The sequence below is a fragment of the Protomyctophum parallelum genome, assembly GCF_964188405.1.
Source record: "Protomyctophum parallelum genome assembly, chromosome: 9".
Taxonomy (NCBI): domain Eukaryota; kingdom Metazoa; phylum Chordata; class Actinopteri; order Myctophiformes; family Myctophidae; genus Protomyctophum; species Protomyctophum parallelum.
Window position 1 is genome coordinate 40694067 of NC_139706.1, and position 25328 is coordinate 40719394.

The 25328-nt window shown below is 43.4% G+C and overlaps 1 protein-coding gene across 4 annotated transcripts in view; it reads right to left on the minus strand.

Moving 5' to 3' along the window:
- Positions 1–1989: 1989 nt before the first annotated feature.
- Positions 1990–25328, minus strand: part of golim4a (golgi integral membrane protein 4a) — a 35572-nt gene continuing 12233 nt past the window's right edge. The window contains exons 2-16 of one of the 4 annotated variants that reach the window (XM_083773789.1): positions 22426–22500; positions 21715–21764; positions 21553–21606; positions 21092–21242; positions 19818–19900; positions 19146–19229; positions 17361–17540; positions 15228–15515; positions 14028–14416; positions 11186–11262; positions 9291–9352; positions 6330–6539; positions 5976–6044; positions 5576–5668; positions 1990–3626 (exon numbers count right to left, since the gene is read on the minus strand). In XM_083773789.1, coding sequence (XP_083629915.1) covers positions 3465–3626; positions 5576–5668; positions 5976–6044; positions 6330–6539; positions 9291–9352; positions 11186–11262; positions 14028–14416; positions 15228–15515; positions 17361–17540; positions 19146–19229; positions 19818–19900; positions 21092–21242; positions 21553–21606; positions 21715–21764; positions 22426–22500 — 2027 coding nt within the window. In that variant the 3' untranslated portion in view covers positions 1990–3464. Of the gene's footprint in view, positions 3627–5575; positions 5669–5975; positions 6045–6329; positions 6540–9290; positions 9353–11185; positions 11263–14027; positions 14435–15227; positions 15516–17360; positions 17541–19145; positions 19230–19817; positions 19901–21091; positions 21243–21552; positions 21607–21714; positions 21765–22425; positions 22501–25328 lie in introns of all 4 variants that reach the window. The other 3 variants (XM_083773788.1, XM_083773791.1, XM_083773790.1) reach the window with 3 other exon arrangements.

Genomic DNA, 25328 nt, shown 5'->3' on the forward strand with positions numbered 1-25328 from the left:
TCAGAGGTCCTCAAAGTTGGGTCCTTGGGGGTCCGCCGCCTAATGCGAAAATCACTGTCTTAGTGAATGAAAGGGCCAATTTGTGCCACCCTGATGGTAACCATTTCGCATGAATACACACTCAACAACCAATCCTCTCAAGTAGGCCTACAATATGTTGCTCTTGAAAGTTCCATATTCTTTTCTTCATTAAAGGAAGCTTTCTCAAAGTTTTCCTAATGAGGGAAAAGCAATTGCCTTTTACAAAATGTATTGAATCCCAAAATCCCCTTCTTACTTCAGGTAATACTAGCTCTGGTCTATAGCTCTACTGCGTTGCATTTAGAGCTATGTTACTCTCAACTTCTGCCGCTCGCATGGATGCAGACCAGCCTCTCGTCTTTAGCGTAAATAAAAAGAACGTTTTTGCTACTCACCAAAACAAAGGCGGGTTGTGTCATTAGAAAGCCTACTTTCCTTAATGGGAGCACTCCGAGCCCCCCACCACGCGTATAAACGGTACTTTTTGGCCAGAAAGGGATTTTTGTTCACCAGAGGAAAAATATTCTCTATGAGGCAATTCTCTGGGCAATATCGGTAGAGGGCGCAGCGGAGTAACTAAAAGTATTTTTTTCCCGGTGGAAACAAAATCCCATTTTGGCCAAAAAGTACCGTTTATATGTGTGGTGGGGGGCCCAGAGTGCTCCCATTAAGGAAATTAGGCTTTCTAATGACACAACCCGCCTTTGTTTTGGTGAGTAGCAAAAACATTCTTTTTATTTACGCTAAAGACGAGAGGCTGGTCTGCATTCATGCGAGCGGCGGAAGTTGAGAGTAACATAGCTCTAAATGCAACGCATTAGAGCTATGGACAAGAGCTAAGGTAATACAGGACATAATGTATCCGTCCCTTTCCTTCAATGCCTTTACGTGTCTGTGACTGTTCTCCCTCCTGGCTCCCAAACTGTAGCTTGGTGAAACCACTCCCCCTGCTGGACAACATTGGCAGGCAGGAGGGAACTGGTGAACTCAATACTGCCGCAATCTGGCGAAGTCAGGTTACCCAAGCTGTGGAATGAACCCAATGAACCCCCACAGTCAGCAGCACTCACAGTCCATTTCCCACCGCAGTCTTTCACCGCATCACTTCCTGTTGCCTAGATGCTAGTTATTGCATTAGGCCGCACAGACCCACATTTTAGCAATAGCATGGGGACCCCCTGGAATCCCCTCAAGGACCCCTGGCCTGGGGGTCCCTGAACTCTTAGTTTTTTTAGAACTACTGAGTTATATACTATGTTATATACAGCATGTTGGGTACTTGTTCACTTTATGTATATTTACATAAACATATACCATTTGTCTAAGAATGTTATTTAGATTGCATTTTGTTTAGCCAGATCGACAATTTACCCTGTCATTTTGTTGACAGGGTGCGTGCCATTCGCTCTGATCTAGCACTTACGTTTCTCCGGATAAGACTTCTATTATGCCTATAAATCATAAATGTACTTTCCCCTACTGCAAATGCATACTTTTGACAAAATCAAAACGACACCAAGGTATGGCATAATAATATTGAGCAAACTCTGCACCAAGCAGCACATCACCAAGCACACTTTTATCCAATAGTGCTGTTGACTTCAATAATAAATAATTGTGTGATTTCACTGATTTCAGGTAAACCCATAATCAACTCAACACGTCCTCACTTACCACCTTGGCTTCCACTGGTGTGGCTTTGCCCCACCCCTTTGCTTCATTGGCCAGTGAGACATTTTATAACCCGTTTCATAGCCACGCTTTATTTTGTAGTCCATTGACATTGACCAGAGGCAGAGGGGAAGCAAGGTTTATATACTCTTAGTGTTGGCTCTAATGCCCTATGAACAGATTGTTTGGGTTTAATCACTTTAAAAAGGTTGATTTAACTCTCAAGAGTTACAGACCCGTAAGGGACCTTGGTGGTCCTCAGACCTGAGTAGAACAGAATCACAACCAGCTCTGATGCATAAAATCTTCAAAACCTTCACCGTGTTTATTCATTCACAACTTCCTATGATTTACATACTTGAATACAGTACTCCCTCTGTTTTGGTGGAAAAAATATATATACAAATTGCAAGTATATTTATATTACTATTGTACAGTAGAATAAAGATGTGGGTGTGTGACTGTGTGTGAAAACAGTAACCCTCCATCCAGAGCTGATGAAACCAATTGCAAGAGCCTCATCATTAAACTGCTGTGGTACTTACTGCATCTCTCAACTGAAGTCCCCGCTCACGGAACTGCGGAGTCCCTCTGTGTCCTTGAGCTGCTCGCCTGCTGTACGCTTTGGACTTTTGATAGAGAAAGGTTGTAGGTGTTGCGGTTTTTCCTAAATTTAAATAGGCACTTATTCATGGGACATGGGGCTGGGCGATATGGACGACATCAAATATCACAATACTCTTTCCCAAATACTTCAATGTCGATATGGTGATGATAATATCGTAGTTACTATAATATACATTTGCTTTAAAAAAAAATCCAAAACATGTCAAAAAGAGCAAGGATTGCGTGATGGGCTATTTTGGCTATTCCTGACAATTGTAGTCCATTTTTGGAAGTATAAAATACGGTTTAAGTGATTTTAAAAGACACCATATCCTGATTATTATGATATTCAAAATTCAAGGCGATATCTAGTCTCTCATATGATATATAATATCCCTGCCCTAACTACAACAGAGCTGTTTCTCATTGGGATTGTGTGTGCTGATATACAGTGGTAATATTCCTGAATGTCAGTTTCAAGACATCGTTGCTGCAGGCAGTAACCAACTAAGTTAATTCAGACATTAAAAAAAAGAAACATACAAAAAAAGTATCACTGTGCCATCCAAGATTGTCAGAATTGTCACAATCAACAATAAATAACGTATAAAATCATCAGCTTGATTGGAATGCAACAACCTACTGATAGTAACATTACAGAGATAATACGAGATATGACCGCTAAAACAAATGGAACGCGAAAGGACATTGCACACACACACACACACACACACACACACACACACACACACACACACACACACACACACACACACACACACACACACACACACACACACACACACACACACACACACACACACACACACACACACACACACAAAATATACATTCTTTTTTTTTACTGTCCGCAGTTGGGACAATTAGACCAAAACAGACAGACAGACGAGTGTGGAAATAACACAAAAACATTGAATAAGATCCCATATCTCTCAGAAGTCCATTTCCACAGTGGAGGTCCTTCAGTTCAGTTCCACCTCTACACTGTGGGAGAACCATGGAGAACCATGCCATTTCCAGGTGGAATAAACCCAGTCATGAATGACTGCTGGTCCCAACTCCGATGACAATCCATGGGGCGGAGGAGGAGGGTGGGGAGGGGGGTGGGAGGCAGGCACAGCTATTGGTCAAGGTCCATGTCCGTCTCACATCTCTGCCCTCCGATTGGTCCCTGGCTTGCCCCGTGCGTGAGTGTCCTCCTCGTCCACCTCCTCTTCCTCCTCCTCGTAGTTGTCTTCCTCATTGTTCTGGCCCACCTTCCTGTGATGGTCCTCTTCTCTCTTGGCTCCTCCCTCCTTTGCCTCGTCCTGATGAAGACACCACAGACCACAGACACAGGCCCACTGGGAGTTATGGCTGCCCCGGTTATTAACAACTCCCCACCTTTGGCGTGAATCCGCGTCATTTGAATTAATCTGGCCCCCCGCCATTAGTGCAGATCTACGTCTTTTATAGTGCTTTTAATCGATCGAGTTAAAAATAAAAATCAGCAAAACTGCCTAAATCGGCCTCATGGTGGCGCTATAACAGGCTGTTGACTGTTGAGGAATATTTGGGGCATCAACGGTGCCAGAGATTAGCTGGTGACGCGCACGCACGCACACGCACCCTCCCCATGCCTTCGGCCTGGTGGAGACAATAAGCTGCTGCTGCTCCAACATTCCTGAGTTTATTCAACCCCACCTCCTCCTCCACCCCAAAATCCACCTGCAGGCTATGCTTCTACAGTAGATTTCCGCAGGGGGACATTTACCACCGGCACTCCCTGATTTCTGTAAGATGTACAGTACAGTATGCTTGCAGGGTTCACATCAAGTTCACAACCCAGATGCTAAAACTGCACTCAGTTTACACACAGGCACACACAATGGAAATAATCGTTACTCTTATCTCCATATTCCAACTTTGTGTTTTTTGCCATATTGAAAATAAAAGCCTGAACGAAGCCAACGCCATGCTGAACAAAGGCACAGAAGAGCTGTGTTTGCAATATCTAATACCTAATTGGATTTAAATCTTGTAGCAAAAAAAAAGGGACGTTTATTTTGTTGTGGTTCTTGCAGAGCTTAGCTTGATGTTGTATTGCATTTGCAGTGAAATATTTCGCCGGCTTGTCCCTTGGGCTGTAAACCTGCCTGTAAATCAGCAGGCTCTGGTGGTAAGCAGACACCTAGACACCAGACACCTTATCCAGCCTTCATTTACCCCACACTCTGGCCAGGTTACGGTTACAACACAGCCAAATGCTTTGCAAATGAACACAGGTGAAAACACACAATACAGTAAATCTATGAAAATGTACTGTATGTTATGAAAATGAGGCTGGCTTGCCTGGGATGCTAGATATCGAAATATTATACTATAATATTATAATTGTTGTATTTTCCTGGCATTAATCGTTAAAGACCTATTTTATAGTTATTATTAGCTCTGGTCCATAGCTCTAATGCCGTTATTTAGAGCTATGTTACCGATGGCCTCGGAAACCCAGACGTTTTTATTTCCAGGGAGAAAGAAAAGTCTGGGTCTGAGTCCACTTCAATTCGGCATAGAGTAGCGCAAACATTGCTCACTCTCTGCTGATTTCTGATCGTCTGCACCTTTGTTAAATTGACATGCACACGCAGACATGTATACACACACGCTCCTCTCTCTCTCTGTCGCTCTAAGTAATTAGTCTCATGTCGCGCAGCTGCGCATAGTTTCTCCCGGGCGGATCCTGCCGGGAGCTGCCTATGCCATAAAAAGCATAGGTGAGTTCCAGGCTATGTTACCGATGACTTCCGGGGCTTTCGGCATAAATGCAGACCAGCCTCTCGTCTTTAGCGTAAATAAAAAGTAAAGTTTTTGCTTCTCACCAATACAAAGGCGGGTTGTGTCATTAGAAAGCCTACTTTCCTTAGTGGAAGCACTCTGAGAACCCTACCACACGTATAAAAGGTACCTTTTGGCCAAAAAGGGACTATTAGGGAATATGTTTCCTCCGGTGAAAAAAAATCTGTTAAAAATCCGTTTTCATGTCAAGGACAGTTTGACCTGCATTAGGCTATGGACTCCCATTTAATGGCATTTCTATAAAATCAAAGTTAATTTAACCCTGAGTGTACAAATGGAACAAAATGGACCCGTTACTCTCAGAGTTACAGGCCCATAAGGGTCCATTTGGTTACCAATTATCATTTAGCTGGGGACCCCCTGGAACTCTCTCAAGGACCCCACTTTGGGAACCACCACTCTAGTAATCTGTGGAACTCACCTGTTCTCCATTCTCCTCATTATATGGGTCCTCCCCTTCTACTTCCAGCTCCACCTCTTCTCTCTTGGGAACACCGGCCAAGTCCTCCTGAGCCTAACACACAGCAACAAAACAACAGTCACCCACTTATACGCCTGTTTAATATCTTTTATATTTGTATTTTTTAGGTCTTATTTCTAAATTGAAAATGGTTTAAATAGGTGGACCTGTGCACTTACGGGGGAGCCAATCAATGTTTACATGCTAAGGTTTTGTTCCACTCTTACAACTATGTAAGTATGCAAGTGTTCAGACACAGATCACAGTCTATGTGATATTTTGGGCACAGAACTGACTTACACTTTGTCAAATGTCAGAGTGTGTGTGTGTATGTGTGTGTGTGTGTCTGTAAGGTGCAGACCTCATCCTCTCCCTCTTCCTGGTACTGGTCATCTAGTGTGTCTTCCTGTTGATCTGGATTCCCAGCCATCTGAGTGTACACACAATCTTGTTAATATTTAATATTTTTAGCCAATCTGCTAGTTGTTATATATATATATATATATATATTGTGTATATGCGTGACTGCGTGTGTGTGTGTTTGCGTGCATGCGTGTGCACATACGTGTCTGTCAGACAGAGTGTGCATCAGAGTGTCACAAAGATGACAATGTACAAATTGAACCAAATGGGCTCTTGTAACGCTGACATTGCACAAAGGGTCTGCATGCATAGTGATGAAGTTTTGAGAATCACTTGAAATGTTCCATCTCACCACTAGCTCTTCCTCCACGGCAGGCTGATGAGGGTCTGCGTGCGCAGCTCCGTCTGTGAGCTTGACCGGCTCCTCCACCTCCTCCTCCTCCTCCTGCTCCTCCTCCCCTCGCAGCCGGTGCTGCGGCCGCTGGTCCTCGGCCTCCTCGAACTCGTCCTCCCCCTGGTTGTTGGGGTCGTCCTCGGGATCCACATCGCTTTCTGCCGCCGCCTACATGCCGGGGGTGGGGGGGAAGAGTGGAACATAGCAGTGGAGAAGACGACGAGAATGGCAGTGGTGAAAATTTGGAGTGGAAATCTAATGAGTGATAAGGGCCTGTGTGAATGGATGAATTGGTGATATGTAGTGAGAGTTAAGGGGTTGTGTGAATAGATGAAGAGTAGGGTTGGGATTCGGAACCGGGTCCATTTCAGACCCGGTTCCGACATTGCGGATCCGGAGCCGGTTCCATCGTTTTTTGAGTGGTGCAACCACTCCTACATCCAGCAATGTCCGTGTACCTGTGTGTGTACCTGTATGTATAAGTGAGCACGAGTATGTTACTTATTTATACCAGTAGGGGGCACCAGAGTGGTGCAACCACTCCTACAACCAGCAATGATCCTGTTGTCATGAGCACGAGTGGTGAAATTGGAACGATACAAATTGGAACGATACAGAGAACCAATAGACAGGAGTTGCACCACTCGGTTCACACTGGTGTGATTTTTTATGAACTGTTCCACAAACGGTTCTCATCAGTCGTCATTTAGCATGGGTCTGTGCATGCATGCATGCAGAGCCGGGTGACGTCTACTACTTGACATGAGTGAGTAGATTAATCGTGTGACTCGTGTAGGCGTATTGATTTTGAGATGTTTCCTCAATGTGGACGTGCAACTGGTGCAAGTTGCAACAACCTTTGCAGGAAACTATGGCATTTATTGCACTTGAGTGAGTGAGGCGGATACCACTGTTCTGTGCATTCAGCGAGCGGTCACCGCCACGGAGCAAGTGTGGTTAACAGAGAGGGAAATGACTCTGAGGCCGAGCACGCAAAGTGCAATAAATGCGATGCCATAGTTTCCTGCAAAGGTTGTTGCAACTTGCACGTCCACATTGAGGAAACATCTCAAAATCAATCAACTATAGAGCCATAGGCCCAGGCCGTAGCGTAACGGTCTGGGCACCGGACTGGTGATCCAGTCGCGGTGTGCCGCGGGTTCGACTCCCGAACCCGACACGGCCTTTACCGCATGTCATCCCCCCATCTCTCTCCCGTTTCCTGTCAGCCTACTATCTGTCCCTTAAAAAATCAATAAAAGGCGTAAGCCGCAAAAAAAACAAAAAAAACTATAGAGCCATGAATTAAATAAAAATCAATTTGTCTGCACTTATTTTTACAACTTATAAGCAACTCAACTGCTTTTGATTTGGCTCTAAATTAATCGTGCAACTGTTGAGAGCCCAGCCTTTACAGTAGGTGCATATATACCTCCATACATTGATTACTGTATAAACAGTTTGCAGCAAAAAAGCATAGAAACGTAGCCTACAGTTCAATACAAGGTCTGCTAAGAGGATTTTATAACCCAAGAAAGCACTATGGCTTGTTTCCATTAGGGTAACTGGGGTCCTTCATATTAAATTATCATTATTGCAATGTGTTCTGTATATTTAATACACAGTACAAATTGCAACAATGATATTGTCGTGGTGGCTAGCTGGTGGTGGTGAAGTTTAAATAATAGTGCCACCTCATAATTGTAAAGTGCAAATACAATAATTGAATTTGTGTTTATTAAGTACTTGGTTAGGTTAGTTATAATATAAGCATAATATATGTCAGAAGAAAGGGGAAAGAAATAATATTAGGAACCGTTAAGGGAACCGTTAGGAACCGGAACCGTTAAGAGGGATCTGGTAAGGATCCGGAACCGTTAAAATCCTAACAAATCCCAACCCTAATGAAGAGGTGATATTAAGTGAGTTCGTTTAGTGATTAGATGGGTGGATAAACAGTTGGCTTTACTCAATAAAATGTTTGTTTTTTTCAAAAGTAATTTTATTTTATTACTTATTATTCCCTTAACAGTTTGACTGTTTTTTACGATTAACCCGCATTTTAATCAACCCCCCTTCACTGCCGAGATTGTTGTATTACCTTTAGAGCATACGCTGAATTATTTGGGCTTTTAATCCGCGAAAATCCATCAAAAAAAGCTCCCGTGGTTTGTTATGATCTGTGTGTAGCATCCACCATCTTGGTGCACCCGGAAGACGCACACAAGATTGGTTTCAATGAGGCGTTGCAACCAATGCATTTCCATTGGCCTCAATTTCCCAGAAGCCCTAGCAGCCCACAGCATGTGACGATTTCCGGTTTCGTCATCACAGCGAAGCCATCCAGTCTCATACTCCGCGACGAAGACGGATTTTCTTTTGATTCATTACATTACGGCGGATTAAACACATAAAACAAAAGGCGGGTATGTCCGATACGGCAGCGACATTAACCTGGAGTAATCCATTCGCGGCACGGAAACTGTTAACATTCATTCCCATTATACCCCACAAAACTGGTAATTGCATCCCTTCTTATAATAATCTGAATGAGTTCAGACAGGTGGTTCTAATCTAGAGATACACAAACAGATTTCACTCATTTATAGAAGGACACATTAGTAAGTAAGTAGTACATTAGTAAGGACCCAAGTAAAAAAAGTTAAAAAACTAAAAGTAAAAACAAACAAAAAACATTTGCAAACAAGGAATGCATTCCAATGGAAGTGGAGCTGAAGAAAGCATTTAGATTGTCTGACTGTGTCTCTTCAACTGCAGGACATAAAAGCTTTCTCGGATCAACAAGAGTTTACAGCGTGTCTGATTTACTTAGTAGACAAGCTTCACAATGTGTCACGGCGTGATGCGCGTGAGCTTCCTTCAGTTCCAACAAGGGGCATGAAGGATGGATGGTCATACCTGCGGCACTCGATTATCCTCTTCATCATGCTTCTCTTCTTCCTCCCCATGAAGATCCCTCTCTGTTGAAAGGGACACACATTATCAATATGGACTCAAAATGGCACCAGGACTAGAGGAAATTGTAACCTAAAAAAACCAAACAGTGGTTGTCAAACATTTTCAAGGATTCCCAAATGTACTGGTATGTATGTATTTGGCCGTGGACCCACATCAGAAAATATTTTGTCCCCATACACGATTTGTGTTTTTATTTTTTATTGTCTCCACCAGCCGAAGGCATGGGGAGAGTATGTTTTGCACTCCGTCCGTCCGTCCGTGTGTCCGTCCGTCCGTCCGTGACCAGCTAATCTCAGCCACCGTTAACCCGGTCGATGCCAAATTTTGCACACACACTCCCTGGATGCCAACCATGAACCTCTGCCCCAAGCTTTCCAGAACGGCCTGTTATAGCGCCACCAGGAGGCCGCTTTGTGCAAAACAAGTTTTTGCACAGTACACCTACAGATTTTGTCCAAACATCACGCAAATTGGTACACAGTCTCTCTAGAGCCATTCAACCAAACGGGTCTTTCAGATTTCTCAGACTCCATCCTGATTGGTTAAGATTGGCTTCCAAAGTTCACAGGAGTGCTCAGTTTCAAACAAAATGCTGCAAATCATGAACACATCACGTGATTTCCGTGAAATTGTGCACGCACATTCCCACTAGGCCGAGGACGAAATGCCACATGAACAATTTCAACTAAGCCTCAAGTTGGCGCTATAACTGGCCGAAAACTGTTTTTACCTCTAACTGCACGGATCTGTGGATAACCTGGTGGAGACCTGTGCCCAGAAGGGCACTTTTTCTAGTTTTATATATTTCTGAAACATTTCATTTTTATTTTTTATTTTAACACCCTCCTCGCCATTGGCGTAGATCTAGGTCAATTGAAGCCTATTATTTAATACCACGCTTACCGCCATTGCCGTTGATCAATGGAAATTGCGCTTTTATAGCGCTTTCGATCGATCAAGCCATAATGCTACTTGCGTTAGCATCGGGTAGATACCATTGTCATGACAATGGATCGCCCATATTTGATCGCCCTCGCCAAAATAATCCATTCTATCGGTTTCTTTCAATCGCCTGTATCTCCTATTCTCTTATTCCTTATCCCAGATGGCATTTTTGGTCAAAACAACGTTTCTTTCATGGCACAGAGCCGGCGATGAGGAGCCCTCCAGTGCCCCGGCATAGACCCATCTTGTAAACAACAGTTGAACGAGACCCGTTAAACTTACTAGGATATGTCTACTTCCGGAAGTCTGGAAATGTGGCTTTTCAAAATAAGTGCTAAAAAAAATGCTGGCGTGAATTATATCCTAACTTTTCAATAAATGCTAGCCTAGGTCCAAGTGAAATATTCAATCATTTTTTACATTCTTTAAAAAAAAGGCTGATCTACAAGCTCACAGCAAGTTGTGACCTTGTAAATCAGCTATTTTTGAGTGGTGCAACCACTCCAAGGAACAGCAATGTCCGTGTTCACCTGTGTGTGGTTAACCTATGTGACGTTAATGAGCACCAGTATGAGTACCAGTAGGGGCGCTGTTGTGCCATGCAGAAACAGAGAGAGAGAGAGACAGTGATGCACTGTTGCCTGCTAATGAGAGAGAGAGAGAGAGAGAGAGAGAGAGGGAGAGGAGGGGGGGGGGGAGCGGAGTTGCACCACTAGGTTCACAACAGCCAATATATATTGTGTTACAGTGGTTAGGAATTGATGTATCCAACATACACAACATTTACGACCAGATTATACACTACATTTACGTGAAGGTTAGTCTATGATCATGACCATCTGAGCAGCCATCAGCTGGGTGAAGCTGAAAGTCAGGGCAAACCTACTCACCGTCCTCATCATCGATCCGATTGTCGTCCTCTCCCTGGGCGATGTCGTTGTCCATGCTCTCGTACTCCTTCTTCTTCCTACACACAGTGATGACAAACTGCAGTCAGAGACCTTTTTCAAAAAGATTCCAATTTATTCACATCCTTATTTTTTGAGGGGAGCTATAGTGTGGATTATCTCTAAACACAAACATTAACACAATCAGCCCCGGGATACTTTTTCAAAATAGCAGCTCGGGGTGCCATGCAGATATGGCAGCTTTTACTCTGAAAGCCCCCCCCTTCCGTTCCGTACAAAAACCGGGAGAAATAATGTTGCTTGTTTACCTTGCTATGATTACGATAAAGTTGTTCGATAATCCCTTGCGTTCATATTTTAAACGAGAGGCATGTTGAAGTCAGAAATGAAGAGCTTAGTATATACATCCACGGAGAGCTCCCTAGATTAGGAGATACGAGCCTTTCTTTCTGAGCGGTAAACAGGGAAGTGAACGGCAACGCGCATGCGCGATCAGCAATGGTGCAGAAGGAGAGGCCAACCCCCCACAAAAAGGAAAATAAATCAGAATATTCTTCTCTCGTTTGATATCAATGAAAATGCGCTAGGACGTGTGTACACGTCCTCGCAATCCATCGGTTGGATTAGCTAGGACGGCTCCACACGTCCGACGGTCTAAATGCCATTGTCAATGGATGGAGAATTTATGTCATATGTGTAGAGAAAATCGGCATCTGTATGTCAGTGGGAACCCTTGGCCAAAAGAGCGCCGCAGTCCCTCCCCCTTTCAGAAAAACGAGTGGCCCAGGAAATGAAAACCCAATGCATTCTCCCATCGGCACGTCTTATTTAATTTATTTAAAGACGGTTACGCCGCGGACAAAGCCAACTCGGATCGTGACAAATCATGACAATGAACACAATGTTTTGGGCCGATCAAATAATTTATAAGACAAAAAACAAAACAAATAGTGTTGTCTCCTGACTTTCTTTTCTTCTTTCTAATGATTTGATCGGCCCAAAACATTGTGTTCATTGTCATGATTTGTCACGATCCGAGTTGGCTTTGTCCGCGGCGTAACCGTCTTTAAATAAATTAAATAAGAAGTGCCGATGGGAGAATTAATTGGGTTTTCATTTCCTGGGCCACTCGTTTTTCTGAAAAGGGGGAGGGACTGCGGCGCTCTATAAGGGACCACCATTCTTGATGATGAAGTACGATGATTAGAGCGTCCCTCACTTCAGGTGTTATTTTTGAGTGGTGCAACCACTCCTACAACCAGCAATGTCCGTGCCTATGCCTGTGCCTATGTGGCCATGAGCACGAGTATACGACTTATTTGTACCAGTAGGGGGCACCAGAAACAGAGAGAGGGATAGTACTGCTGTGTTGCCTGCTAATGAGAGAGAGCTAAGTCCTGCCCTATGCGGGAGCTAACTATTTCCGTAGACAACGCCCTGGTAACGTCTGTCCCAACAGCCAGGAATCTTGGTGTTGTCCTGGACAGTCAGCTCTCGTTCAAAGCTCACATCACAGCTGTCACTCGATCATGTAGGTTCACACTCTATAACATACGACGAATTAGACCGTTCCTCACCCAGGAATCAGCCCAGCTCCTAATCCAGACAACAGTCTTGTCAAAACTCGACTATTGTAACTCCCTCCTTACTGGCCTACCAGCATGTGCACTTAAGCCTCTCCAGCTGATCCAAAATGCAGCAGCTCGCTTGGTCTTCAACCAGCCAAAATTCTCACATGTCTCCCCCCTGCTCCGCTCCCTCCACTGGCTCCCGGTCGCTGCCCGCACAGAATACAAAACTCTGATGCTGGCATTCAAAGCAACCAAAGGTATGGCTCCCCCATATCTTACAAGTATGATTGAACCCTACAAACCCTCCCGCGCACTCAGATCAGCCAACGCAGGGAAACTGGAAGTACCCTCACTAAAAACGCCGGGACAACGCTCCACACGTCCCAAACTCTTCTCCCTTCTGGCTCCAAAACTGTGGAATGCACTTCCCATTGCAGTCAGAACTGCAGCATCACTCCCAATCTTCCGCCGTAGCCTGAAAACCCACCTTTTCAGACTCCATCATGGCCCATAGCACTTACCCTAACCCCTTACATAGCATTTCTGTTGGCTTAGATAGCATTTGACACAGACTTATAGCATGTTATGTAGACAGCACTATAATTGTATTGTATATAGTCATAGCACGCCATAGTACATATGTATAGCATAGTAGTGAATATGTATAGTTTATTATGTATAGTGTATGTATAGTTTCATCATATAGATATTCCACTGTTACCTTCTTATCTTACGCATGTTTCATGATAAATGCTTTTATGTGATGTATTCCCATGCTTTTGTTCTTGCCTAAATGTAAGTCGCTCTGGATTAAGAGCGTCTGCTAAATGCCTAAATTGTAAATTGTAAATTGTAGAGAGAGAGAGAGAGAGAGGTGGTGGTGGGGGGGGGTTGCACCACTCAGTTCACACGGGTGTGATTTTTTGTTATTGCGGATTATTAAAAAAATAAAAGAAATCACACCCGATCAACCAATCAAATCAATCACAAATATAATTCCGGCCAATTACTTTTCTGCGCTCACTTTTATCTTCAATTTGTACTTTGCTCGACAAATGCACATGGTAATATATTTATTGTTATTTATTTAAATAATGTTGGAACACACACACACACACACACACACACACACACACACACACACACACACACACACACACACACACACACACACACACACACACACACACACACACACACACACACACACACACACACACACAGTGTTTTCCATGCACAGTCACTGCCCTGACCTAAGTTGCTCCTCTCTCAGCAGCTGCTCTCTCCTGTCCAGCTCCCTGTGGTGCAGTGCCTCTCTCTCCTGCTCCGCCTTCAGTCGCTGCTCCCTCTCCATCTGCTCCCTCTGCCTCTGGGCCTGCAGGTCCTCCTGACGGAGCTGGAGCTTCCTGCGCTCCAGGGCCCTCTGAGCTTCCAGGCGCTGCTGCTCCCGCTGCTGCTCAAAGGGCGATTTCTCGCGCTCCACCTTGACATGGGTATCACGCTGCTGCAGCTGGGGCTCCGGGTGCAACTGGGCCGGCGGGTGTGGCTGGGCCTCCTGATGCAGTTGGGCCTCCGGGTGCAGTTGGGCCTCCGGGTGCAACTGGGCCGGCTGATGTGGCTGGGCCTCCTGATGCAGGTGGGTCTCGTGGTGCTCCTCCGCCTGGGGATCAGAAAAAGGGAAGATGAACAGATGGAAAACGAACTGACAGAAAAACAGCAGCTGGTGTTAATTTGAAAGGTAAACAAGGTGAATGTACGATCTCTCTTTGGGACGATTAAATCAATTACTGTGATGATGTAGAACATTAATAGAACAACACAGAGTGTTGATCAAAGACGTAAACATGAAAATGATTTCATTAAATGTAACCACGTCCAGGTGTGTAGGAACTACCTCTGAAATTCTGGCACAACCACCAATTTAACTAACAAATTAAGTATTGAAGGATATCTACAAGCTCAATGTGACACATTGGGAGCTTGTAGATCTGCTATTTTCACTAGTTTCATTTGGGTCACAGGGAGACATACAAATCTCTCTTTTGGGTCTCAAGTTATACTGTACTTAACGTATACCAGTGGTTCTCAAAGTGGGGTCCAGGAACCCCCAGGAGTCGTTGAGGTGGTTTCAGGGGGTTCCCAGCTACATTACTGATATTTAGGAACCAAATGGACCCTTACAGGTCTGTAAATCTGAAGTTATGGGGGTGTCATTGCATTACCAAACTGCTGTAAGACTATATTTCCTAAACATCACGCCTCTCGAATTTACGGCATTTCTCAGATTGTTGGCATTTATTTATGAAATTATAAATGTTTTAATTAATGAAAACGCTTGACAGAAGCTTGCTTCACTCTTGTTCTGAACTCAATACCGCCCCCATCTGACGACGGGGTCAGGTCATAGAAATGGACCCACTGATCAAAAACCAATTCCCAAAACCACTCCTGACCGGTTGAGGCTGGCGCCTCTGGCGGTCCAGAGCGTTCTCGTCCAGCTGTTCCTGCTCCGGCTCCTCCTCCTCGTCGTGCGGCTGGTCCGGGTCTTCCTCCTCCAGTTTCTGAGGCTTTCCGGCCTGAGCCATCTCCTCCTCCGCTAGCTCCCTCTTCCGCTCCGCGTCTCCCTCTCGGTCCACCTCCTCCTCCTCCTCCTCCTCATCCTCCGGCAGGGCAGGCTGGGACACCGCGGGGAGGGAGGGGACTTCTGACTGGACATAAACCTTTTCCTCCTGGAGGTCCAGCTGCAGAGCAGAGGGGCGTTGGACATTTGAGAAGATTGTGTGACACTGACAAGTGGGTCCATTTTTATGAGTCGCAGCGTAAATATCCCCTTTATTGTTTCTTTTCTTTTTAATTGTTTAAAAATGTTTAAAAGTCGGAGTTTTTTCCCCAAAATAATTTCAGAAATAAATGGCAACAATCTAAGAAATTCCATGAATTCTAAAGCAAATGTTTAAGAACTAGTGCATGTTCTCCCCGTGTCCCCTAGGGTAGGTACCCTCACAAAAACATGCAGTAATCCTGGTCTCTAAACTGCCTCCCCCTGGCCAGCCGGGACGCCTGATGGAGGGGAAAGGAACTGGTTGGAATAACGTGTTCCTTCCACGCGCTACGTCCAACCAGGGAAACTCCCCCCTGTCAGGTGTAAAGGAGCAACTTGGACACTCAAGCATGAAGGAAGCATGAGTTAAGTCCGTTGCTCTCACTAGGTTGGCGGAGGGTGTGTAGAGCCCAGGATCACATCACAGGATGATTGACACAGGGGTGAAAAATGGGTTACAAAATCATGGGACAAAAAATATAAAGGAAAACTAGTGGTCCAGTGGTTCTCAAACATTTTCCACGTCAGGGACCTGCAAATGAATATGTATTTTTTAGTGCAGAGCTCCATCTGAAAATCACTATTTTTGCATGACGAAATATTAAAGAATGCTTAAACGGTTAATTTGTTGAAATACAGTAGAAAACTAGAATAGGTCTCCACCAGGGCAGGTCAGGTTGTGGCCTCCTGGTGACGCTATAATAGGCCAATGTGAAAAGGGTGCCATTTCTTCTTACGCCTTGGCAATTGGATGATTTGAGGCATTATGTTCCAATTTTCAAAAGTCGGCCAATGGTGGCGCTATAACAGGCCATTCTGGAAAATGTGGGGCAGAGCTTCATTGTTGGCATCCACCAGGTTAACTGTGCCGGAGATTAGCTGTACACAGATGGGGACACACACACACACACATACACACTCACAGAGTGCAAAACATACTCTCTCCCCATGCCTTCGGCCTGGTGGAGACGACAAATCACACCCGTGTGAAGTGAGGGGCGATCTTATCATCGCACATCATCATCTCATTCCGGCCAATCAGAATTTGCGTCCTCACCTTTGTCTTCAATGTTTGTGTTTACACAAACACTCAAATTGTCCATTCATTGTCAATGGGATGTACCGGTAATGTTTGTGCTGGACAAAGTGTGTGCACATACACCAAAAGCTGGACATAGGAGGGGCCCTCAAAAAATTAAAAATTAAAATAAATAAATATATATATATATATATATATGAACTGCAATTTATTCGATAAATCGGAGAATCAATCGATAAAATAATGCCTAAGAAAATACAGTAATCACAGTTTCAGCCCTAATAGACCGCCAAAGTCCTGACGTCACTGGCTCATCCCCTGGTTCATGGAAGTTTTTCTCTATGGAGAATAACATGGGGTCATTTAAAAATTGTCTCGTATAAGAACTGTGGTCCAAAAATGCGATATTGTCAGGGAGGTGTCTCTGTATCGTTTACGACAGTTAGTCAGTCATATTTCATACAGTCCGTTTCTAGCGAAAATGTAACTAATTCAGCAGCAGTAACATTAGCGTTTTTCCACAGTCAGTTGATTCTTGATATCCGTGAAACGGGATGATTTGTTTATTTTTCAAACACAGTTCTATTATATGAGTTGATCTCAAATCCCCCTATGGGGATTACAATGCAAATAAAAAGTACATGAACCTGTGGACTTAGCGCCCTCTACCGATATTGACGTCAGACTTCGGTGCTCTATGGACACATTCCCAAACTGCCACATTACCCTGGACTGGGTGTCCTGGTGCTGCTGGTCCTGGTGTGGGTGTTCCTCTTTGTGAGGTTCAATCAGCATGGGGGCAGGCTGGACGTGGGACTCCGCTGCGACCTGAGGCTGCTGGCCGTGTCCCAAGCTGGGCATCCTGTTCAGAGTCTCCCTGAGACGTTTGTACTCGTCTACCTGCATCTGGTGGTGACACAAACACATACAACGTTGTCAAAGTACAGTTACAACTAATAATAATAATAATAATAATAATAATAATAAACTTTATTTGTATCGCAAGTGCTTCACAGGGCAGGACACAAAAATATAATACAATAAAACACAAGTAGTTAAAATGATAGAACAATGGCAAAGAACAAAATTGAATATAAGAACATAAAATAAATAAAAACAAATAAAAACACCACATGCAGCAAATCAGTCAGGGCAGGGTAGGAACGTGCATAGTAAAACTCAACTAAAAGCAAGAGTGAAGAGGTGAGTCTTTTTTTTTTTTTTTTTTTTGTGGCTTACGCCTTTATTGATTTTTTAAGGGATAGAAAGTAGGCTGACAGGAAACGGGAGAGAGATGGGGGGATGACATGCGGTAAAGGCCGTGTCGGGTCCGGGAGTCGAACCCGCGGCACACCGCGACTGGATCACCAGTCCGGTGCCCAGACCGTTACGCTACGGCCTGGGCCGAAGAGGTGAGTCTTGAGTTGAGATTTAAAAATGTCTGAGCTCGAATGGAAGTTTATTTCATTCCAACTAACGCATCTTTACTAAAAATAAAGGAGTAAAAAAAAAGTGTATCACTGGACTAACTTCTCTATAAAATGACTAACGTTCTGAGAAACATTATCTAACGAGGCAAGTCATTAAGAACAGATTCTAATTTTCAATGATGGTCTGGCAAAAGGTAAGGCCTTTTGAAGAAGAAACAAGACCACATACACACAGCATTATAAACAGTAGCAGCAAGAAGGAAAAAGAAGCAAGGCTATCTGTCAGCTAAGTGTCTGACAGATAGCAGCACTTCTCCACCAGCATGTCCAATATAGTCTACTAATTTAGCGATAATAGTCGTAAAGTCTTTTTCAAGTCGTTCTAGTCCAGTGGTTCTCAAACGTTTTAATTTCAAGGATCCCAGTTTGTGATGCATTAGGGATCCCAATTAATCCTGAGAGTGTACAAATGGAACTAAATGGAAACCGTAATGGTCCATTTGGTTCCATTTGTACACTATCAGAGTTCCAGACCTGTAAGGGTCTATTGAAGTTCCTAACTATCTACAATTACCTGGAGACACCGTGGAAGTCCCTCAAAGAGCCCTGGCCTCACTTTGAGACCCTCTACTACTGTTCTAGTCTATGACCACGTCAGACCAGAATGACAACAAATCGAAAGTGGGGTTTGTTTTTGTAACTTTCACAAGAATGAGGTGAGCATAACAGGTGTTCACAACAGATGCGGTTGTGAACACCTGTTCCCCAAAGCAGTTGCTTTGCAGGAAATGGAAGAAAGAACCTGCGTTCCTACTGTATGTGTAAACCACTTGTTATGATACTTGTCATTGATTCAACATGAACCCCAGACACTTAACCACTTTCTATAGAATAACATGACATATCTACAAGCTCACAGCACTTCACAATGCCACAGCTTGTGAGCTTGTAGATCCCCCCCCCCCCCCCTTACAATAATCAACAATGAAAATGACAGAAGGTTGAGAATTGTTGGGTTGGGGAATTGATACTGTAAGTGTGCTGCTGTAGGTGGTTTCCCCTGTATGCTGTGTGGCTGTACCTGAGCTGCTGCCAGCGCACTCTTGTGGTCCTCTAAGGTCAGTGCAAGCTGGTCGTGGGCTGTCTTCAGGTCCTGATGCTGAATCTACACACAATGCAAAAATGTTTAGTTTTTTAAAGTTCTTATAGGACTTAAAATAATATATTAGTTTATTGGGCTCTTCAAGTTCAAATTGACCTTGTAATCAATCAATCATTGCTATGCGTCAGCCAAATTAACCCATTCTGAACGGGCACCCATTTTGGTTTCAGCATCATGTTATGCTTTAGCTATTTAAAAATAGCAGATCTACAAGCTCATATCGCGCCACCGAGTGGCGCGATACGAGCTTGTAGGTCTGCTATTTTTGAAAAATCGAAGAGTGACTGACATTTTTAGAATCTGATCTCGGGTCAGAATGGGTTCATCAGACCAGTGTGTGTCCGGCGGAAACCTCGTATGAATCTGATCTCAGGTCAGAATGGGTTAAACTAGAAGTACACTTCTACTTCTACTACCTGCACCACATGCTATGGAGAAGCATGGGGCTATACTTTGACCTTGCAATGTGACATTGACTCTGCTATGGAGAAGCATGGGGCTATACTTTGACCTTGCAATGTGACATTGACTCTTGCAAATCACATGAATTAATTAATCACACTCAAATTGAACATAAAATGTATGACCCACCCTCGAATCCTGTAGCTGCACATGAATGTCCTGGTGGGCTTTCCTTAGCTGTTTGTTCTCCTCTCTGAGGTTATATGAATGCTCTACAGTTAGAAAAACATGAAGCATAGACTTTAAAACTGGACATATAATGGACAGGTAATGTATTGTTTTCTGCAGTGCATGTGGACACATTTGTTTGTTTGTTCTTTAATAGCATCATAACCCATAACAAATGTAATGTAATGTAATTCAACATAGATTCCATGTTTTTGAGATGACTAAATTGTTGTTGTTTTTTATTGTTCATTTCTTGATTGTGTGTGAGTGCACAAGACCCGAATGGAAACAAGACAATGACATTTCCAGACATTAAAACCCTCTTATGGCCAGTGACGGTTGACGTAGTGAAAGCCATAAATCCATCATGGCCAACTGACGTAATGACGTAATGACACTCTCCCCTGAAATCGGGAGCATAATAATAACAAAATGTAGCTTTTAGCATTTTTGGCTAACGGCCGAAATCCGCGCGTGCACAGGTGATCGTGCACGCGCGCCGTCTTTATGTGCATCGCTGCGTAAAATGCGATATTTTGGGCTTGATTAGAGCTTAATTTGACTTGGTTATGAAAATAAACGATGATAGCTTAGCATTCCACGGACATCAGACTGTCTGTCTGAATGCAGAAAGCTAGTGGATGTTGTGATGCGTACAACTGGAAATTACATCGTCAGATTTGCTCGATTTGGTCAAAATAGGCATAATGGTGCGTTCCCGCCACCTGGTGGCAATAATATATATTACAATATGATTGCCGTGTGTGAAAGAGATGTATATAATATATCACAGATTTTTCTTTTGGCATTAAAATGACGAATTTAAACATGAATAGTGTTGGCAGAATTATCAATTCAATGTTAAATTAGGTTGGTCAGTAAGGGGGTTAAGTTTTACTGTAATCTTGCATTAAGAATAATCCTTTAAAATCCGTGTAAAACATTAGACTTGAGCTTCAAACTGCAGTATTAGTTGAAAGTAAAGTCTACTTAGTAGTAGACTTTGGAAATTAATGATAGTCATGTCGACTCATGTACACCGTTTGTGTCCGTGTGTACAACTACACTACAGTATGTATCATTGAATTACACTGATATGTACATAATTATACACATACAGTACATGCAAGTGTTGGGCAATTGGAAGAATATGACGATAAAACCTTGTCATTGGCAGACAATAAAAACCCTGACAAAGTGAAACGTTAGGTCCCTTGAGCATGGTGCGTCCGTACCTTTGAGTTTGGAGATCTCCGTCTCTTTGGTCTGCTGCAGTTTGTCATAGCGGTCCTTGTGTTCGTCCAGGGTGTGCCCGTGCTCCTCTCCCTGGACCTGATGCTGCTCCTGCAGCTCATAGAACTGCTTCTTAAGGTCATCATGCTGGTTCTACAGCAGCCACAGTAGTTGAGACAAACCAACATGAGTCATATTGGGGTGCAACAGTTAATAAAACTGTTCTATTATTTTTTTTAACTATCGATAATTTATTTAAATAATCAATTCATAATTGATCCCCATCCATCATTTTGAAAGACTTTCAAAAATAGTGAAAATAGCAGATCTACCAAGCTGCTATTTTCTAATATCCTTTTCTTTAAATAATAATTATTATTATTTAAATCTGCTCTCATGTTCATAAAAGAGATCACAACAGGACTAAACTACACTTGGCAGTCAGAGGGATAGATAAACTCACCTTAAGCATCTGGTGCTGCACATGTAAAGAGTTGAATCTGCTGCCGGCATCTTGCTGTTTGAGCAGAACAAAACAGTTACAACCTCGCACACTGCATTGTTCCAAACACAGCCAATGTACAATGTGCAACAGGTGGGGTATTTAACCACTGCCTCAATATACCTTTTCCTTGTTCAGTGATTGTTGATTTTCAAGTTTGTACACCAGGTAATCTGTAAAACAGCAGTCAGAGCAGAGGTCAACAACCAATCAATGCTCTACCATCAGTGCTTGTCAACTATTTGTGTCCAAGGCACACCAATTTACACCTGTATGTATTCATAACGAATATAGACAATCTACAAACCAGTGGTTCAGTGTGCTGTATTTTTGCAATATAAAACTATACAAAAACACCTGTTTCGAACCTAGCATCTTTCATTAATACATTTAAATTATATATTTAAAAAAATTCAATGTTTGTGTTAGGACAATGTTTGTGTTTACACAAACCCTCAAAGCTGGACATAGGAGGGGCTAGCGCCCCTCAAAAATAAAATAAAGTAGGCTATCTGTAAGCTCAGACGTTGTATGGTGACATACACGTTGTGAGCTTGCAGATGGTGTGCCTTGAGACGTTGACCTGCACTTTGGTGTGCCTTAAGCCACAAAATGTTTGAAAACGTTCTCTTCTTTTTTTTTTTTTTTTGCGGCTTACGCCTTTTATTGATTTTTTAAGGGACAGACAGTAGGCTGACAGGAAACGGGAGAGAGATGGGGGGATGACATGCAGTAAAGGCCGTGTCGGGTTCGGGAGTCGAACCCGCGGCACACTGCGACTGGATTACCAGTCCGGTGCCCAGACCGTTACGCCACGGCCTGGGACTCTCCTACCTTCTTTAGCCTTTTTGTGTTCCAGTCTTTCCTTCTGAAGAGACTTCTCCAGCCGGGAGCGATGCTCATACACAACTGTGAAGAAACAATGATGGATGAATTAATTAATTAATAGATATATGGGAGTAGACAGATTCAGGGGGGGGGGGGGATCTGGGGGGGGGTAATGAGGTGTGTAATGACCAGAGTAGTCTCACGTGGCCAGACTGTTGCCTCTCGCACTTTTAAACTGCTTCCGTCATACAGTCCAGAGCAGTGCTCTGGACTGTCTCTGAGAGCACGGAAGCACTGATCATGAGCAATTATAAATCAAAATAATCTAAGCATATATAGCTTGCAGCTTAGCACAAATGGATATTAAAAAATATAATGTAAAAATATATTTAAATATATTTTCGTGAACGGAAATGCCAGCTTCCTTGCTCGGATTTCGAGAGGTAATTCCAGACTCTATATAGCATTCAGAGATTGTGGAATAGTTGTCTTGCTATGCGAGACTATGACCAGAGGGTCAGTGTACTTTCATGGGACCAGCAAAGACAACACATGGATAAATAGTACCGTCTTGTCCAAAACATTGCTTTTCAGGGAGAAAAAAAAAGAAAAGTTAATTATTGGAGGCAAGAATAGTACAGTTACTACAGTACTATTATCTCATATTGTACGCTGCGTACCCTTTGCCATTCATCAAGCCTGAGATGAAGTTCTGGCCAACCATCTCCATGATCTATGCAGTATATGGCGACCAGCACCTGGTGTGCACCCGTCTGCTGATGGAAGTGTATGAGTCTACTACGAGAAGTAACCTCGCGTCACCAGACCCACATCGGAGGAAACCCTGGTCTATGTTTCTAAATCGCCTGTGTGCTCCGGTCTAGTCGTGGTCTAGAGTCCACTTCATTTCGGCATAGAGTAGCGCAAACGACGATCACTCTCTGCTGATTTCTGATCATCTGCGCCTAATAGTCTGGTGCTCTTGAACCCGGGGATATAGGAAGGTTTTATAGGAAGCAGAAGTCCCCTAAATATTCCATAGACTAAAATGAATTCTTGGTGAATACATTGAAATATAGTGAATGGAATAGTACTCTTGATCAGGAGTCAGGACGGCACTAGAGCTCTGTGAAGGGGTCAGTTATTGGTGTGAAGTAGGGTGGCACTACTTTAGGTTCGTTGTAAACCCAATGCATTGCTCAGAGAGGTCTATTTCTCAGTACTTTTCCTCAAGAATGCCTACAGGCTTCAAGCTTTTGGCATTTCGGGACTGGTCAGTGGTCTATATACTCCGTGTATGGTTGAGGCCCGAAGCAACATTGATCCGGTTACTATGCAACGCCTCCGTCACCACCAGCTATGGGACGTTAACTTTTCTCCGTTTACCTCAGTTCAAAGCAGGATTTTCAAACCTCCATATTAATTATAATTTTGTACCGCATCGCTCTCGAGTCCCGACATGTAAACGTTTCTGGCGAGAGGTAAACAGTGTGCGCTAATGCTAATAATAGCATGTTTACAGTGTGTGCTTGCAGGGGGGTGCTGCCGGAAGGAAACCCATCCTGTTAAATTGCTCTAAACAAACATTTAAAAAGTCCATAGACTTGGCTGCCATATGATGTAATTCCGAAAGCCAGAAGTTGGAGGGGATAGCGCCCCTCACAAATAATAGTGAAAATCTACAACCTCTGTAGATTTTTTTCAGGACAGAGGACACTCATACAAAGTATAAAATCATCAAAAGATGAAATCTGTAGATTTCTGCCCGACAGCGGCGATAACCTTCTTTCCTGTGCAGTATGTGACTGAGTATTTATTCAGCCAGACCATGTAGACACACTGCTACAGCTCCTCTATCAACACAAAGCTGTGGTATTTCTCACCTGTCAAATAGTAGGCATAAAAACGTATAATACTTCGTTTTGATAGAATACCACAAATACAATAGTGTGCCTAATCACCTAATGTTAACCTGCAGTGTAGAATCATGTGTTTTAATGTAACACCTACAGTGAGTGTACAACTAGTTCCATGATTCCATATTGTACACCCCCAGCAAAAACTCAGGACTTTACTGTGTAGGAAAATGGAAGTCATTTTAGTAGGCCATCATTTTCAGTCATCAACAATGTATCTGACGCCATCCTGTCCAGGCTGCACCCGATGTGGTAACCCTTACCCCACCCATCTGCTACAGTACATCACACAATATAAAACAAACTATTCGCGATTGTTTGACCCAGACAGCTCTCATCCACTGGCAAAAAGCTGTGGTATTCCACAGTATGTCACTACTGAGGTCATATACTTACTAGTTCTCAGGCTCATCTCCACTCATACACTTGATTTAAAACCACATTCAACCTGTCGTCACTATTGTGGTCATGTTATTATAGGTGAAAGTTCAAGTTGACAACATTGTCGAAACCTGCGCAAATAGCTCAGAATTTGTAGATCGGATATTTTTGCAGTCTGACTTAGGACGAAGTGTACAGGTTTTAAGTGGTTAACGGGGGATGTTTTGCTGACTGTTGTCAATTTGCATCACATTGGAGAATAAATTACACCTATAGCTGGAACTGGAAGAAAGCCGCAAGAGACCTCCCCCCATTTCCCACAGAGTAATTCCCCTGTAATTTAGGGTGAGGCCGACGTGTTCATAAACCTTGAAGGCACGGCCTTTCTTATCCCTAACCCAATTGAACCTTTACAGGCCTGCTTCTGATTGAGCCCTTCTATTATACTGTAGCCTACGTCTTCTCAATTGTTCTCAAATATTCTTCTCTTGTTAAATCCGTTCTCACAAGTTCTCTACCCAAATATCCTTTGTTTTCAGACCTGTCCTGCACTATATGAAATAGGGATGCCGCCGATTAATCGATTTTCCGATTAATCGTCGGAGTCTCCGA